A 20,033-nucleotide genomic window follows, 5' to 3' on the forward strand; every position below is an offset into this window, starting at 1 on the left:
AATGGGCTGCAAACGAGAGAACAAAACATTTCACTCGACTTTGCACCGGAAATACGTTTAAAAGGCTTGCACGCACGAACAGTTCATTGTATATGTACGTACACTTTCACGGATGATGTATGATGTGTCACTGTTGTGGGGATAGTATGGTTATTTTCATGGTTTTTCAGCAGCTATTAAAATTAAATAAAACCATCGGAAGATGCATGAAATGTTCACTCGAGGCAGCACTTCCAAAGGATAATACAATTTCCGAGGGGTTTTTGATGCTGAGCGCAGATGATAAATATCAATTTTTAACATTTGTCATGCATTCCGATTCAAATTTACAAACAATCAAAGAAAAATTCTGGAGTATAATGTAATCGATGACGTTGAAAAGGATTCAAATATTATTCGATATGCTTGGAGGAGGTTTTTTTACTATGATGTATAAAAAAGTGTTTCGAATCAAATTGCATGCCAGAAAAATCGATGTAGAAAGATGGGTTTTATCTAAATTTTCATACAGTGAAATATTAAACATAAGCAAATTTATATTCGGCAGCACTTCTCAAGTTGTATCTGCTTGCGTTACGCTGATAATTAGCCCCCCCCCCCCCCATAGCATAGCTCTTGTCACAAAATAAAGTAAACTTTGCAGCTTTTTCATGTCATGCAAAAATTGCATGACATAAAAAAGCTGCGATAAAACTGAAATTTTTAAAGAAAAAATCGTTACGTAACGATGAGCATAGCTCCCCCCTCCCCTATGTCACAATTCGTAACGCTCGAGCTTACCCCCTCCCCCCCTGAGAGCGTTACGTAATTTATGGATGCCCCCTTAGTGGATGAAGGTCACTGTAAAAATTTTATTTCGAGTGGAACAAGACCCATTATATCTTCAAACGTGTGTGTGTTTTTTTATTCGTAAGGGATTTCAGATAGATATATTATATTTTATGCTACTCCTTAATTCAATAAGTGATTTAGTATCAAGAAACATATGGTAGAATAGGGTCTCCTTGAGTTTTCATTGCATTTTTCTGTTTTGATGTAAAGTCTTTACTGTTGACAAAGTCTTACAAATTTTTTTTCAGGATCTTCTTCTGAGCCGGCTTTCTTACTTAATCTATCGTCAATTCAGCGCTGGATATTAGAGTTTGGAAAATTTGACGATTGAACTAATACTTATAAGAAACTTATCATGCTGAAGCTGTTTCCAGTTGACAAGTCAAAAGGAAGGATTGAATCCCACTTAAAGAAGAATCGTAACCAAAGGAAAAACTCCAGCATCTGAACAGTCCTCGAGAACGGGAATGATGAATTAGGTGAAAAATTTCTCGCATTAGAAGAGCCATTTTTCTTCATAGGAAAAAATTATCACCATTGTAGTGAGTACATGGCAGAAGTACATCGCCACATCCCCATCGAGTGAACAAGGATTTAATTGTTCCATCACGGCCAGGATAAAGTACATAAATCACGTCCCAGTCCAGATTCTCCACCAGCCCTGCCCATCATTTGGACAAACGTCGAAGGGCTCCCTCCCCGCCATTCAGTAGTGGTTGTCGAGATTGAAGCATGATTTTCATTCATCACCGAGATTTCTGCACCTCATTCTTCAAGTGCTTCGCCCTCCTAACGAAGTGAAATGAAAAGGCGGATAAAAAAAGAGTATCGAACAAAAGCCAAACATTACCGAACGTTTTGGGATTAATTGCAATAATGTGTTGCGATTCCAGTGGACCGTCCATTGGACTAGTTAAGGCTGCTGCTTGCTGAATGCTGAAAGCAAACTCCGGTCTCGTGGGTGATTCATTAACTTCCGGAGTGATGGAGCATGGGAGAAGTGCGGCTGTTTGTCTGCTCAGCGGGACCTCCCGGGAAGATTGTGATGGATTACAATTATTGGACACTTTGGCAGCGGTAATTTACCCACAACCTATCACATGCACGCACATACACCCACTCATTAAACAACGGAACTGGATGACAGCTGGCCATGTGCAACAAAGTTCCGGCGTTAGATTGTATTATTCCGAAAAAGAAGTAGTTTATCGTTTCAAATAAGACCGTGATTGCTAACTGTAGATATCAATAAATCAAATTTTAAATATTTAAAAAGTATAAAAAAAATGCTGCAATCGGCAACACTGAAAATAAATTGAATAAATTAAATTTCTATGGCAACGGTCGTTATTTTTACACACTTGACAAAAAAACAAAACAATGTCAGTGACAGACGTGTCTGAGTGAATGACTGAATTGAGATTCGTGAGAATTGGAAGAGACGGTCGTTTATACTAATAGCTAACGTGTCTGGTTTGTAATCAGACGATCGGGGATCGAATCTCGCCGCCTCAAAATGGCAAATCTGGCAGAAAGTCGATTTTTGAAGCGCTCATAATTATCTATTAAAATATTTCATCGTGTTCCGGCATTCTCAAGCTAAATGAAACCATGAAAAGGATAGTCTAAAGTTTACCCGTTTCGGAGTTCTTAAAGAAATGCTAAGAAAAGATTGAACATTTTTTGAAAAAATTGCAAAGATTTGCTTACATTGAATAACGAATAGATATTCAAATCGTGAATATATATTTCTTTGCAATTATTTTAATATTATTGTTAGGCATGTTTTACACTTTATCTTATAAAAATTTGTGATTTGGAATAAAGTTGAAATTTTTTATATGGAATTTAGTTGCCAAAAACGATAAATATTTTGAGTTTTATAACTTCAACTAGAGTATTAAAAAAAACTCCACATAACTCCACTCTAATTTTCCGTTGGATAGATTCCCACATTTTTGGGCTATAAAATATGGCGAATTGGGCTGCCTTTTTTGCCATTTTTGGAGAACGGTGCAAAGAGTTGAACCACTTTTTTCATAAAATTTGACTTCTTAGCCAATAACTTCCCGGATAATGAACTAAATTGATATTTAATTGGATCTCTAGCTTAATTTTTCTCAAAAATCCATTCATAAAACATCCTTTTCATATTTTGAAGCACTATCAGTTTGAATTTCTATGTTATTTTTACTATTAGGAAAACTCCCAAAACATAATTCAATTACGGTTTCTCAAATATTCTTCTGATTATTGATCAAATCATAGAACCTTTTTGGCTGTTCAATATTCATGAGAACCAATTGAAACTTTAAAAATTGTTAGAAACTTTTATGGTTTGATTTCAAAATAAGAAATAAATTTAAAAATAAATTTTAAAAGTTAAATTAAAAATGGTTGATAATCTGAAGCAAAAAGTTTGTTTTTCTCGTTAAAAATGTAAACTAGGTGTTTTGTGTTAAAACAATCATTGATATAATAAATGATCATTTTAAAAAAAAATAGCGTACAAGCCTAAATTTCAAAATTTTGATCAGTAGTGGCAAAACTGTTGAACAATTCTCATCGATCAAAATATTTCTATATTGACTCGTTAGTTAATGAAAAATTAAAAAAAGTGATCGGTACTAGAGCGTTGTCAGGTCAATCTGTATTGATTCAATTTCATATGTATTGTAATTTTGAGATAATTTTAGATTCAATTAACCATTCTAGGATGTGATAGATTTTGAAACAATCTGTTGGAAAATTGTAATACGAGAATTTACTAACTGATATACCTATTTAACTAAATTAAATTTTTCTTTTTCTTACAATAAAAAAAGAAATTTAAAAGAAAATATGAAAATATGAAAATAATATGTTATTTTTTGTGAAATTATGATAATTGAACAATTTTGAAAGGTTTCAGAGCAACAATTGTTGAAAACAGACTTTTTGCCCGCTTTTTTGAGAATCGTACCACTGTGCGCCTCCAACTAGGTTAAGGAAATTTTGTAAGTTCACGGACGTTAAAATGAATACACACACACAACGAAAAATGTAAAACACGAAGAAACACAAATTGAATGATATACTCTACTGAGTATAGAAGAATGCAAAATATCTCTAGCTAGGAATAGCTTTGGGAGCGCAGCTTTTTAAGCAGATTCTGCTGATTACGTGTGTTGATTTGGCCTTCTAGTGGAAAGAGACGGAATTGGCTTTAGATGTGCAGATTTTTTAGGCTGCTGCTGCGGATTATTTTTGTTGATTTACCCTCCCAAGGAAACAAGACGAAATTGGCTTAGGAAGCGTAGAGTTTTAAGGCTGCTGCTGCTGATTGCTTTGATTCAGTAGAACTGTTCAACCAAGAAGGCTTCAAAAACATATTAGTGGAAAAGGACGGATTGGCCTAGGTAGCGCAGATTTTTGAATCAACTTCTTCTGATTGTTTGTTTCGGTTTGGCCTTTCGGAGAAAAAAGGCGGAATTTCCTAAGGAAGAGCGGATTTTTGAGGCATCTTCTGCTGATTGTATGTTTTTATTTGAACTTGCGGTGAAACAGGATGGATTGGCTTAAGAAGCGTGGATTTCTAGGCTGTAGCTGCTGATTGTTTGTTTTGATTTGGCCTTCTGGTTGGCAAGGCTGTTTCTAAGAATACTATCAAATTATTACGGCTCTCGTAAACAAAGACAGAGTGATAAGAAAACCACAGTTGTGAAAGCTGATGCTACAAATGTTTTCGGATTGTTCCGGCTCTGCTAAACAAAGACAGAACGACAGCAAAAACACAGATTTGGAAGGCTGTTGCGAAGAATATTTTCAGATTGGATGCAGAAAATGCAGAAAATTAATAATTTTTTTTGATTTGCTAGGCTTTTGCTGAGAATGTTATGTAGAAATAAGATGAGGATGTTTGAAAAATTAATGAAATGTAGAGGTGAAATGAAGAATATGAAAAAAGTTAATAAAATTTGTGGGATGGAGAATAAAGTTGTGAAATATCGAAGAAATATAAAGGATTTTTGGTTTTAGAAAAAAAAAACAAAGTGGATACGTTAAAAGTATCAATAGAGAATCAAGATGCGAAGAAATATAGAGAAGAGATAAAGGATATGCAGAAAATGAATCAAATTTAATAAAAAATAAAATAATATAATAGTTGTTATCGGCAACACTAAGATAAATAAAAAAAATATTTCAACGTTTGTTATTTTGGACACACTAGGCAAAACAAACAAAACAATGTTTGTCATCGATCTATTCCTGTGAGTGACAGACTTGTCTGAGTGAATCTCTGAATTGAGATTCATAAGAATCCGAAAAATCACGACACTTATACCGTTTGATATCGCTTCATACGGTAAAATTTATTTTTTTTTTCATACTAAAGTAATAACATAAAGTAATCTGTTAATTTTATCATGTATTTTGTTATGCATTCTTTGAAATAACGGTGAAAACTGATGAAGGTTTACTGATTACTAAAAAAAAAACAATACTGAAAATCTGCGCTCTCTGTCCTCATTCTTCCAAATACGCCATTGTCGTTATTTTCCAATTCTTACGGATCTCAATTCAGAAATTCACTTAGACACTTCTGTCACTCACAAGAATAGATAAATGACTGACATTGTTTTGTTTGTTTTACCTAGTGTTGCCAAAAAAAAAACATTGCCATAGCCATTTATTTTATGTAGTTTACCTTCAGTGTTGCCCTTTACAACTATTATTCGATTTTTTTTTCTAATTTGAATAATTTTCTGTACATATTATGAATGTATCTATTTAAATCCAATATCTGATTCCTAGGTAATTTATTTATCAGTAATCAGCTCTCTAGTACCACCTTTTAAACCTGTCTATTGGTTGGTTTTACCAAATATGTGAAAACGAATATTGAGCTTAAGTGACATCTTTGTGAACGAATTTTTGTTCACGAATAATATAACGGTTTTTTTAATTACATTTCTATAAGGTTAAAATTAAGTTCTATCATTTCAATCTTTTTTTTCGTTTCGATTATAGTCGTTTTACCATTTTTATGGCATTCGCGACTTTATCAACGTAGCAGTTGGCGGATCGTTATTGAAAAACTCATCCGGTACAACTGTGTTCGACGTTTACTCTTGGGCTTGAACTTGTGGACATCGACTCAGGAGACAACAGACTTGCCAACTGAGCTATATCACAAGCCCTATCATTTCAATCGATTCAGAGTCGTTATGTCTTCATTTCAAATTTTTGAAATATCGCTTTTGTAATTTCAAAAGACAATTTTTTCTCTTTAATGATTCGTTATTATTGCTGAACATGGTTCTACTTATCAACTAATTTTTAATTAACCAATTATCGTTTTTCTTCATGTTCATGACAGACATTTGCTCTCTGGAGCCACTTCGTTTGCAAGAGTGGTTGATAATGTGAATATACGATAAAGAAAATAACATCAAGTTTATAGAATGCTGGATTACATCGCTCCTTTTCTCGCCAGCAGGCAACATAAAAAAATTAAATCAGTTTGAACAGTGATGAAACTATGCTTAATGAGCAAGCAGTTATTTGTTGGAAGATACCTGATTACTTTGTTCAGAAAAAAACATTTGTTTTGAGTGAACCTCTTTTCAATAATAGTATAGTTAATAATTAGCTTTCTTGAATCTCATAATATCAATGTAAACTAACATTTTAAGACACTAACCAATGCTCTTAACCGCTCCCCAGCTAACATGAAATCGTAATAGAAATGATAATCCAAATCGAATATTGAGACATTTTCAATAACTATCGTAAACACGTTGGTATTGAGTGATTTTCTATCATTCATTTACGGCAAGCTTTGTCCAAAAAAAATTGAATCGGATAGCAGTTTAGTCAATTCGTAAATATGTCTCCAAAAAGTTGAGAATATATTCATTCGACATTTACGATTTGAGTGAACTGAATTACAATAAATGGGCGGTCTTTAAATTGACACTCTCTCCGCTCTCTTCCTTTGACTGGTTCGTAAAAAGAAAATCTCATCTATAGAGCTTTAGCGTGGACCAAATCAACTGATGAGTTAGCATCGTGGTAAGATACCGTTCTACTAACTCGGAGGACTGGAGTTCAAATCTCGGTCGAGGATTTTTTTTTTTCGTTTATTTTGCTTTTTGTTGGAAAATCGAATCGAATCTTGTCATTGTAGATATATCGCCTCCACTTTTGTAGCTATATGCTACTTTGGTAAGTTTAATACAATCTTTTTATCTGGTATATTTGTTTGAATAATTCTGTTGTTCCTGCGTTATACCTTCATAAATGTTTGCTGGGTCTCCACCACGATTTTTCAATTTTAAACTAAACATAGAAATAAGGTGGTAAAAATAACTTGGCTGGATATCCAAATACCTACTTCAAAACGCATCTTTTCTAATCATAACTGACAACCCGTGTGGTATATGAGCAAGCAATGAAAATCTTGTCGTGCTTAAAACGTCCAAATTTAAGTCCAACTACCGTAAGATGAAATGATGGGAATAGAAATAGACCACGAAAATAAAATGATGATGATCACATGGGAGAACAACCTTCATTCCGACACCCGCCCAGTACAACATTCACACGCCAGGTTGTCTCCTGTAGTCGAATGTTAATACATGGGCCCGGAGAGGTGCAAGATGTGGGTTCAAGTCCTACCGGGAACCAATGCGAATTTTTTCGCATATTTTTCAACATTTATTTTCATCTTATCTAGTCCCTGAAATTTCAATTGACACAGATGGTTTCATTTATCTACAAAAAAAAAAGTTTCGCTGACTGAATGTTTGAGTCAAGACCCATCTCTGGGTCGCAGTTTAAAAATGTATGGAAAATTTTAAAAAATATAAGTTTTCGAAAAAAAACTACTTATTTCAAATTTCTGCAAAAATAATAAAAAAAATGATCACTATAGAAGCAAACATAGAATCGCTTAAGAAATGATAACTCAAGTCTATAATAACGTAACTATGCATCGCAATTCCTACCAAATAAGTTAACGATCGTAAAAATGGTTACTTGAAGTCGGTTTTAATCGGACTTTATAAAAAGTCCGCCTAGTTTGCAGATTCTTATGACAATTTCGCTCAATTGATTCTCGCGTGTGGGTTTCAAGTGAGGAAACAGTCCTGTTTTTTCTTTGCGATCAGTAGTGCTACCAGATTTCTAAAAATCATATGGTTTATTTGAAAGAATTGTTCAATGAGAGAAGGCAAATATTTATTTTCGCTGCCAACGGTTTGCATGCGTTAAGAGCAGAAACTTGGACTCTCTTGCATTATTCAAGTATGTACGTCTCGGGTGTTGAATATCGTCAAACTCTTATAGTTTTTATCACTTGTGCCAAAAGCAATAGGTACATATGTATATTGCCTCCACTTTGGAAGGTAAATATCGTTTGATTTCGAGCTTTATACGATTAATTTAAAATGCAGATATATAAAGCGTTTTCCAAAGTTGTTGAGGAATAAACATACAAAAATGTTTGCTGGGGATGGATAAATTATTTTTTACGTGGAAAAATGTTTCAGTTATCCTTAATAAAGAAGAATTCATTACAATGCGAAACAATTATTTTGTAACATATTTTTACAACTACATTTGAAAAAATGCTTTCCAAAATTCGAATATTTTGCAAAAATACTGCAGTCGATTGAGCTTGAGTTCCATGTTATACCTTTTCATCCACCTATCTTGCCCATTGGTGAAAATTTACTAAACTTATTCTCACAAAAGTTAGATCAAGTTCACTGGTGTTGGGAAAAAGTGGTAGAAATTTTAAAATTTTTAAAATTTCACCATGCAAAAATGTTTTCAAGATATTTGGACGTTGTATTTTCTTACAGCACCGTTCCTATTTCAGCTGTATGTGATAGCAATATTGCTATTTTTGCATCACAGCACGCGAAAATACAACACGTGTTGTAAAAAAACTTGAAGGCCAAAGATCTTTAAAATGTTTTTGCATTGCAAAATTTTCAAAATGTGTAAAAAGTGACAAAATTTCTACCACTTTTTCCCAACCCCAGTGAACTTGCTATTAAGAGTTGCCCATATTGAGAGATCTAAGTAGTCATCGGTTCAGATATGACGTGTTTTACAGTTGTTCTGGAAAATAAAATTGTTTTTCCTTTTAATACTTTTGAGTTAAGCAATTTTGAAATTGTGAAGATAGAAACTAAGAGCATCTGTATTCGTGGTCTATTCTTGGGTCTAATTTATACAAGAATTGAACCAAATAAATTAGATCCGATCCAATGAAAAACTGGCAACTGCACTCGTGTTCCATTAACTGTCAAACGGTTTAGAACTGCGTCAAATTGGATTCAAATCTCATCAGTTTTGGATCAATCTTTATACCAGCTCTAAAAAAAGTTGAGTTGAAACTGGTATAATGGATCACCAGTGCGGTTGCTCGGGTCGGAATTTGGGTCTAAACCGGCTGTTTGGACCACGAATACAGGTGCTCTAAGCTTTCGATCAAGCAAATCGCGCTGCCAGTACGATCAAGGCTGGAAATGGGAAACGCATTGAAGAAAGAGTGTTTAGGATAATTTGAGCTTGTCAAGAGCGATGGTGACGAGCGCCATTTGCAAGATCTGTTTCTCGCCGTTTGGTAGGACACGGGAAATAGGAGATATGTTAAGTCTGAAAAATTTCAAATTCAAGGAGGTCTGAAGATAAACACTTTGAGGATGAATGCTAAGCATCAGTTTTTGTGGTGTTATCGTTATTATTCAAAATTTTTGTCTTATTTCTTATTTGCCCTTTGTCTTATTTTGAACAAGTTCTAATTTCTGTCATTTTGAACAAGTGCTAATGTGTGCTTATGTAAGTTATGGTCTAAACTCAACTTTTAAATATTTTTTTCTGTTGACGAAAGAAAAAACGATGTTTTTCTCATAATAAAGTTATTTCTGAATAAGTTCAATTGTTATTTTTTTTTTTATTTAAAAGCGATCAAAACGCTGTCAGCGAAACTAATTCTAGATTTCTACTGATATAAAAGGCAAACAAGCAACACCGAAAATGTCATGCCAATTTTCTCATAATGTTTAAAATCAAACCAAAATTCCAAGATGACTTTATTCACATATTTTCATAAAAAAAAGTTAAAAGATGGAACCTTGAGTGTAGAACTGATCGCATTTTCGCTTGATTCCCATCAAATTGTTAACTGTGTCATTCGGTACCAGTTTCTCAGTTTTTTTTTCACTTTTTAACATGTCCTTCTCATCTTCGACTGTCTTCTTGCTCTTTAGATGTTCCTGTTTAATTATTGCCCAGTACTGCTCCACCGCGCGCAGCTCCAGACAGTTTTGCGGGTTCATTTCCTTTGGAAAAAAATGGACAGAATTGGAATCATCCCACTCCAGGACACTTTTAGAATAGTGGCATGATGCCAAATTTGGTAAAAAAAAGCGGAGTTTTGTCGTGCTGCTGTAAGAATGGCAAATGGCGCTTCTCGAGGCACTCAGATTTGTAGATCTCGCCATTTACTGTGCCTTTTGTCACGAAAGGCTCACTCCTCAGTCTGCAAGAACATATGGCTTGCCAAACAAGATAATTGGAGGCGAACTTCGACATTTTCTTCTTCTTAAATTTGTCGTCCACATCGAACTAGCTCTTGCCGATGAAAAACTCCAACCTCGGAATTTGCTTAAAATCGGCTTTTATATACGTTTCGTCGTCCATCACACAGCAGCCTTATTTTGTCAGCATCTTCTCGTAGAGATTCCGTGCCCGAGTTTTTTGCCGCTCATCGCGGTTCGGGAAGTTCTCTACCTTGTATGTTTATAGTCCAGCTCCTCTCTTCGCATTCTGGATGTAGCTCTATAACATGCCGATCATTTTAGCCAAATCACGGTTTGAGATGTTGAAATTTGCTTTGATCATCCGCTTCACCCTTCCTTCCGTCTTTTTGTTCTCCGGCCCCGGTTGTCTTCCAGCTTCTTTTTCGTGGTTCAAAGTCAACCGCACCTGAAACCGCTTCAACACTCTGGAGACGGTTGAATGATGGATGTTCAACAATTTTCTCAACTGCCGGTGAGAGAGGTCAGGAAATTCCAGCTGTTTGGATAGAATTTGTTCTCTCGACTCATCTCCATTTTCGTTAAATCGAAAAAAACAACTTCGAGTTTGACAGCATGTAAACAATACACATCAATGAGAAAGTATGCAAAATTTGGTTGATTTTTACCCAGTGGTAAAAAAGTTATGCCCTATTGAAAGTGTCACACAAAATTTCGATCGCTACATAAGGAGCAATGGTAACTGTTGAGTTCTGAGGCGACCACTATCATTAATATGATATAGCAAAACACTACAATCATGATAACGAAATGCCATGCTTGAAAATCTACATCAACTGAGATTTGATAAAGCCATAGCTTTTGATAAACTTCATTTAATTTAAAATTACTTTGGGCAATGGAAAACGGGTAAAAAATTCTGAAAAAGATAGGTTTCCACATTTATCGTAAAAATCTGATATCTTATCAATAAAATCAATAATCGCCTATCAAGATTTTGTTTCAAATTTTTTGGTTGAAAATGACCATTGAAATGAAGAACACTTAGGAAAATTGATTTATTAAGTTGCATTAGCTAAAAAACTATGTGTTGTACCAGAAAACATTCATATTGTTTAAAAAAGACAGCAAAATTTAAAATGCAAATTTTATTTATCTTTATCTTAAAATTTCTGAACAAAAATACACTTGCTATTATAAAACATCATAAAAATGATACTGGAATTGGCATTGCAAAGATAGCTGGATGGTTTTTTTTATGAAACAAAATAGTTTAAAAACTTGAGAACAGGGAGTTGTTTTCAAATGGGCAGGTTCGAATGATTGATCATTTTAACCGTTATGCAAATTTTTGTATGAATAATTTTTAATATATTTTCAAAGTTGTAATGGCAAATCAAAAATTAGATGATGCCACTAAAACAGACATTCTACAGCTTAAATACATATTGAAAAATGAATGCTGAAAAAGGTTTTTGATCAGACCAGGGATTTATGTTTAAGGGTCTCGCTGTTCGTTTAACCATTCAGCTTAGTGAAAAATCGGATACCTTTTAACCTAAAAACTTGCCATAATCTGGGCACTTTATTTCAAAATTGTCGTCCAAAATCCGGGCAATATACAGGCAAATTCAGTTAAAACCAAGAAATTTCTAATCAGAAATCAAAAAAACATTTGAAAAAAAAAAATTTCATCAAAATTTATCAGCAGATTCTATATAGCATTTATGGCTTTCAAAAAACCTTTCATGATTATTTTCATGAAACTTTCTCAAAAAATACGATTTTTTTTATTGATTTAAGAATGAAAAAGAGGATAAAACCGGGTAAAATCCAGACTTCTCCAATGAAATCCGTGCAACCAGGCCGAGAAGGAGTTTTCTCAAATTTTACGCTAAATTTCCCGCAAATTCGGATAAAATCGGGCAATCAGGCAACCTTAGCCTGTATGACTCAACAGCACTTCTTTTCCTCTATCGACTACACGGACTTTGCCGGCGTCGTTATTGGTTGGTTTTAAAGAAGGAGATCCTCTAAGTTGTACAGTGAGATTGTTTTGCTTGCTCCCGGCAATCTTTCGTTTGTTTAATTGTGTAACTTTAATTATCTCGAACCAATCACGAAGAGCAACCATTATGCCATTGCACAGAGGTCCACAAATTAAATTTAGCGGGAAACAATAATTAGCATTTTTCTCTTAAGTTTGATGATTTTGATGTCTCAAACAAACTTCAACAACAACTTAAGGCAGTCATTTTAACTGGAAAAAAATTTAAGGTGGGTCATAAGACATCTGAGCTTTGATTATTATGTCCTAACTGTGATGAGATAGAAGCCTACATTTTTTAACAATATTGTAGAATATGAAAATTCATGAAACTTTGTTGAAAACACCAAACATCTCTTGAACTGAAAGTTTTTTGACATTTGTTTTCATGAAGTTCATGATATCTTTTCAAGGTGATGATTTATCAAAATTATTTATTCAACAACATTTTTGATAATTACAAGGCACATCTTTTGTTGAAAACGGATTACCAAAATTTAGTTTTGGTTTAAAAGTTATGTGTTGAAAAATTACTCTTTTAGATCTTCAATAACTCCAAATGGAGCAGGTCAATAATTATCACAATGATTGCATTTGAAAGTTCATGTTACAATCTCAACAATATTAAAAAAAAAACTGAAGATATGTTCTTTGCTTAAAACGTTTGGACATTTGTTCTTCGGGAATACAGAAACTACTGGACCGATGGATGTGAAAATTGAAATAGAGTAGTTTTTTGATAGTTTAGAATGGTATCTATGAAGTTTTGAGCCCGTTACACTCAGTAAAAGTAGAGCTATCATATTAAATAATCGTAAAATAAAAAAAGGGAAAAATCAATCTGTTGACAAGTGGTTCTCATCAAATGTTTTGAAAATGCATACATTTACAAGTTCAGACAATGTTTAGTACACAAAAGCCCCTACTGTCAAAAGAAAAGGAAGGTGCCCATCCAACAAAAAGAAAACGCCGCTTGAACCCCTCATGAGGGTCCAAATATACTAACCTAAATGTTCTTCTATATACTAAAATTTCAAATGCTTAGTAAAAATTTGATGAACGACTAAAATGATTCAAGAGTAACAATCCCGACTCAAAACTTAAGCCAAAACTTTGAAATCTTATATCAGGTTCACAATACTAATGGAGTTTCTCAAAAAAAATTCTCACTTGCTGATTAAAATTTAGTTCCGATCATCGAACTTAAGTTTAATAAATCTAAGCTTGCCGAATTGTTGCCCGATTTTGTTCACTTTATTTGCAAAATCAAACGAAAAAAAGCGATCCGGGTCATATAGACCCTAACCTCCTGATTTAACAAACAAAATTACACTTCTTTAATGAAATGTATCGCTTCAAGCTCAAAATTTCAAAAATGAAAATCAGGACTTTCATTTTATTAGAATGACTTTGAATTTACCAACTCATTTTCCGAGATGCTCATCCTTTATAAAATCACTCACCAGATGACAAAAAGAAAAAAAAAATGAGATAAACCTTAAGCGGTTTATTATATTTCCTTTCGAAATTTAAATTAAAACCGATTACATCGTTCTTTTACAGTTTATTGATTGGCTCAAAAAAAAAAAATTACTCGCATTCTTTTGGAGAAAGTAAGAGTCTAACAATTTCACGGTATTTATCACCGGATGCCAATGGAAGGAGAAAAATTGACCAAAACTTTTCCCTTCCATCTTATGCTTATTGCTGACTCAGTTTATCTTATTATGAGCTCAGAAGAGCCGTTCATAATCATCGGTGAATAAATTATCATGTATAATTTATTGTTCTCCTCCACTTTTGCCACCATCTTATGATATTCCGTCAAGAAACGTAGTGGCACCTCTTTCGAACCTGATCGTTCTTATTTTTAAAGCGTCTTTCAGAAATTTCTGAGGTCTTTTCTGATTGACGTTAAGTGTAAAGTGATGCGATTTTTGGGTTATTTTTACAATATTTAGAATTGAACATTTTACAGAAGCTTTCAATGAATTACGATAGATTAAAAACAAATTAACCATCTCTATTTCAATTCGAAATAAGTACTCCCAAAACCTAAAAAATGCGCATCACCCAATAGTCTTAGTCAAATAAATGAAAAATACCTCCCTGTTTTTTGCCACTGCCTTTCAATTACCTGCACACCCCGATTATCCACCAATTAGCATATTTCAGCGAACCGTAACAAGAAAATTACACCATTTTGCTACCGCAACGGGAATTTCAGGAGGCTGGAAACAGCATCAATTGAATAAAATAGACGACTGTGAAAAGGAGAAAAAAAACCAACAGAAAAATTCTCACCGGCAGCATGCAAATCTCGACTTCAGGAATTGGCTTCGCCGAATAAATCTCGGATTTGCATTTCATCGAGCCGAAATTTGAATAATTTGCATGGAAAAGAAGCGGCGGAATTCCAATTGGCACCGAACCTGAGCGAACGTGTGCATGATATTTGATGTGCCAGACTAGTGTGTGGGAGCCTGATGATTGCCCGTATCAGATTACAACGAATGAAATATCGATGATGAAATTAAATTGCACTCTTATTTCACGGTGCGATACCTACGAAATGTTATAAAAATGATGGGATTTATTGATAGATGGTTCGATAACAAAAACTCTTTTATCGAACTTAAAGTAGGTAAGTCGATTTTATTTTTTAATTTTCATACTATTATAGGGATGTTGAACTTTAAAGATTTTTACAATCAAATATATTGAAAAGAATACTGCAAATATATTGAAAAGAATACTTTCAGTCAATTCAAATAATTCTGTTACTTTTAAACAAACATTTGTTTACTAAACTTTAAGGTAAGATTAGTTTAATATTATTTGTAGTAACTATTTAGACCGTTAACGAAGAGAAATAAGAACATGTTGTCGTTTTGGTTCGTAAAACTGAAAAAAAAGTCATTTTTTTGAGTAGGTTATTTATTTGAATTCAACACCACAACTTTTGACACTTGAATCGATTGCGAAGCGCTATGATTAACTACGTAAAAAATCAATAATTCTAAGAAGTGTTTCGAAAAATGCAACACTTTTTTTTTGTAAATGCACCATTTTTTAATGTTCTGTCAAGTGATTTTTGAGAGCGTCTAATGAAAAAGCTTTTCGAGATTAAAATTTGAGCAACACGTGCGCCATCTATAATGCATACTTTTAACCATCCCTTTTTTCATATCATGGCTATTTTTGATGTTTAATGTCAGTACAACTTTGTTAGAGCTTTTAAACATCACTAGAGCTCTGATGAAGCTAAAATCTGGCTATTCATGACTAATTATAAAACCTTGGTAGAATCATTATGCTGTCACTAAAGCTTTTATAAAACATGTTAGCAATTTCCGAATCCGATTCTGTGAGATTCCGTGAGTTTCCCGAATATTTTTTATTTTTTCTGTAACCATGATGGTTGACTAAAGCTGATCGCGTTAATGAGATATAATCTGAAAAAATTAATTACAAAAAAAAAACAATATTTCAACCATATTATGAGCATCTTTTCTACTGCCAGTGAAGAGTTTAAGTAAAATCACAGAGAACAGACATACAAGCTAGCCCACGAAAGTTGTGTAAAAATCCCAACACCCTTTTTGAACCATTTTTTGTCTTTTGGCTGGGCCACCAGATGACTCCAAACACACCAAAGAGAACTGTCAAACCAAAGCTGACTAAGTTTCAGTCAGTTTTCTAAAGGTCGTATGTGCTGCTTAGCATGCTTCAAGAAAATCGCTGTTGAAGTTTCGTTCGAAACTTGATGAACGAACGTTCATTATGTTGCATGAAAAAAATAATCATAAAAGTTAGATATTATCATTTTCCTTCAAATTTGTTAGAAATACATAGTTTTAAACAGCTGGATGCTAAAGTGATATGTGAAAGTAACCCGCTTTGAGATGCCTAGAATCAATACTGCTGGGTAAGACTGATCGTCAAGAATGTTCTTGTATTTGACTGGACATAGGTGATGCATTGTCTTACATAAATTACTGTTCAAGAAGTGCAAAACTTAAACCGAAGCTGTTAGTTATCTTAACATTCATTGTAGTGCAAAAATAAAGAAAGTGAAATTTTGCCCGTTAAAAGTAACTCTGATTTCATTAATTTAGCAATACAGCCATCCATTTTATTTAGACATTGGATTCATTTTTTGTGAGCTCATATACGATTTCGCCTTTTTGAAAACTGGGCACTTTAATGTTGATTTGTAACTTTTGAATGGCGCAATAGATGGAACTGTTTGTAGTCAATTTCTAACGTATTTTTTTGGGTGATAGCATTTAAAATTTTACACACTTTTTTAACGATTTTTTGTTCGAGCTTGTACGTCTGTTCTCTGTGGTTAAATGTGTAATAAAAAGTATCATAAAATATATGAGCCTCGTCAAACCTTTAGAAAACAGAAGTTTTAAAAAAATATTTATTCTCAAGGGCAAAAATAAAATTAAAAATATTTCACGAAAAATATTTTCCAATTAATGTTATTGTAAAACATGACATAATGACGCAAACATAAAACGTTCGAATTTGGATCCGTAAGTAAGTTAGTAGTACAAACATAATACAATTGATTGAAAATAGGTCTGAAAAATATTTTCAACGCTTGACATTATGAATCCATCAACATGGCGTTATTTTGTGCCCTTCGATCTAGCAACCAATGCTTTATTGATTAGTGTTTTGGTGCCGTCCTATTATTTTGTGTTAGTGTATAGTTTGTATAGAGTTGTTTTTGACATTTCTTACGCACACTTGCTGAGCGTGTACGGATGAGACGGGACAATTAACCTCAAAAACTCTCTATACAAAAAACGGGCCGTCGATCGTCACGCATGGTTGTTTTTGAGGTTAATTGTCCCAAAACTGAAAAGTGTTGGTAAAACAACCTGCATAATATTACGAACACTATCACCGGCAAATACGACTATAGCAGTTCGGCAGACGTCAAAGTTAGATCCATCCGAAAGTGATCTAAAAAGGCTTTCGGATAGATATAAGCTCTGTTCACTGCTCGAACAGGAGCTTTTTCTTTTCTATGACCACATACTTATACAAAATGGAACTGTTTGTATCAGAAGATTTTCAGTTTACTTTGTGCTTAGATTCTCCACTTTTTACACAACACAAATGTGAAGACAGTCCAAATCAATCACCCGCCGTGTTAAGATCGCACTAATAAAACCCCCCAATTCGAATCGAAATAAAAGTTGAGTTTTGAAGTTTAAGTGAAAACTAAATCGCCGCGAATTCTAAATTTCGTCCGAAAGTGTTCCGGTGCCAAAACAATTAGTTATGGTCATAAAAACTTGAACGTTTCTCTGGCAAGCCATTCTGACTTTAATTCATCGTCGTTTTTGATGTTTTAAGGTGGATTTAAGAATCAAAAACGTTTTTTACCAGTTTTCCAGACGTTTTGTGCTGCTCTGGCTTTCGCTCCTCTTCAGTGGACACTAAAATTATATTTTGAACAATGAATTTTTATCTAATTTACAACATTTAAAATCTTACACACTACTGGGATTCGTCTATACTAATTTGATTCGGGATATTTTGTATTTTTTTTCGTTTATATTTGTATGTTAGTGTTTAAGACAATTATGTAATTACAGAGTCGTTAGCAGTCTAAAATAACAGGAGTCTGTCTGCCTATAGACTACATTGTCGTCACCTCTTAGGCGTCGTACACAAATTACATAACGTAAAAAATCTAGAATTTAGACCCCCTCCCCCCTGTGTAACAATAAGTAACGTTTAATAAGACCCCCCTTCTACAGTTACGTAACGCAAAATACCCCCTCCCCCCATATTCAATTTTGAAATTAAAAGTAAAGGAACACAAAAGTTTATTTGATGCATTTTTATTCTGAAACGTTTTTATACTACAGTGAAAAATATCAAAAGAAAAAAAAATAAAAAACAGCATCGGTCCAATTTCGGCGAGTTGTTCAGAAATCACTTGTTGCTGCGTATCCGGATTTTCTTTTGATTTGTTTCAAATAAGCACCGCCTGATCCTGACACTTCTTCTTGCTGCGCTCTGGATGGGCTTTAACGATAGCGTTGTGAAGGCGTTGAAACAGGTCGTTTTTAACCATTTTGCGGTCTTCTGGAAGCTGTATTAACATTGAATGATATGCAATTATACGAGATAATATTCTAACAATGAAACTCACTTCTTTCTATTTGAGGAAATTGCACACAGTCAGTTACACTGCACTTAAACACTGAATGAGCTGCAGTCGATGACGTGACAGTAAAATAAACAAAATAGCAAAGCTCACTTCATTTCATTCGCGCAATGCGCACACAAACAGAAAAACGCTTTTTCTGAATCAAAATTTATTTACAAAATACTTAACCACCATTGACGCTTTCGAACAAGGGGTGCGTAGATTTGCTCGCCAAAAAAAGAAAAAATCTTTTCTTTATGTTTTTTTTTCATTAATTTGTTACGTAACTGAACCAAGTACCCCCCTCCCCCCTATGTAACAGCAAGTAACGCAGACTCATCCCCCCTCCCCCCATACATGCGTTACGTAATTTGTGTACGACGCCTTATCATAATGAAAGACAGCTTACCACCCTGTAATTACAGTATGCATATACACAAACACTAACTTACAAATGTAAATGAAAACTAAAACAAAATTTTCCGATTCAAATTATTATAGACGAAAGCCAGTAGTTTGTAAGATTTTCAGTTTTGTACATAAGATAAAAAAAATCATTGTTCAAAATATAATTTTAGTGTTCACTGAAGAGGAGCGAAAGCCAAGATAGAAACGTCTAGACAACTGGTAAAAATCGTTTTTGATTCTAAAATCCACCCAAAAAGGTCGAATGTGAATTATTGTCACATTAAAGCGCGGCCATAAACAAAATTCCAAAGACAACATCATACTTGTCACTGTGAAAACGCTTGTCTCACCTTTTGCGTTGACCTAACTACATATTAGACTGAGTCGATTTGGGGTCATTTTTGAATTTCTCAAACCCTGGGATCTTAAAAGCTTCGTCTTGGTCCAAAACTCATCCATGATTTTTTGCAGAATTTTCAAGTAACGTTTACATGAGTTAATTTGAACTTTTTGGTTTGTGTGGGAAAATTGAATATTTTGTAAGGCTATGATCATTTAGTATCCGGGCACTTTATTTCGGTGATAGCTGCTTTCATAGAGCTCGGATATGCAAAACTTTAGTAGCGTTGTGTTGGTTACAAAAGGGACTATCTTGCCTATTTTTGATAGATTTTTAAGTTAACGTGTGTATGAGATATTTACGATGCAAAAAGACATGGTTAAAATAATTTTGCACAAATTTGTGCCTTTTACGCATTTTGTGCCTCGAAAATTTTTCATTGTTGACTCGAAAGCTCATGAGCTGTTGATTTTTTTCTGATTTTTTTTCCGGACCAAATGGTTAAGAAGTATAAGGAGCCACTTTAGAATCCACACGAAGTTCAAATCAACCTTCGGAGTGCAACCCTTGATCTTAAATATGGTAAAAAGGTTATGGTTATTTGGGATAACTGAAAGAAAACTCCCTAAATAATGCAAAAAATCCATTTCCGGCAGGCAAAAAGTGTTACCTGACTAGTAGACACCAAGTAAATAA

At 33.9% G+C, this 20,033-nt stretch overlaps 1 protein-coding gene across 2 annotated transcripts in view; it reads left to right on the forward strand.

Moving 5' to 3' along the window:
- The window catches only part of LOC129749433 (uncharacterized), a 121,499-nt gene that overhangs the window by 78,154 nt on the left and 23,312 nt on the right, over positions 1 to 20,033 (forward strand). The window contains exons 2-3 of one of the 2 annotated variants that reach the window (XM_055744410.1): positions 1,080 to 1,310; positions 1,375 to 1,908. In XM_055744410.1, the coding sequence (XP_055600385.1) occupies positions 1,823 to 1,908 (86 nt within the window). In that variant the 5' untranslated portion in view covers positions 1,080 to 1,310; positions 1,375 to 1,822. Of the gene's footprint in view, positions 1 to 1,079; positions 1,909 to 20,033 lie in introns of both variants that reach the window. The other variant, XM_055744409.1, reaches the window with a different exon arrangement.

Source organism: Uranotaenia lowii, chromosome 2, assembly GCF_029784155.1.
Source record: "Uranotaenia lowii strain MFRU-FL chromosome 2, ASM2978415v1, whole genome shotgun sequence".
In the NCBI taxonomy this organism is placed as follows: domain Eukaryota; kingdom Metazoa; phylum Arthropoda; class Insecta; order Diptera; family Culicidae; genus Uranotaenia; species Uranotaenia lowii.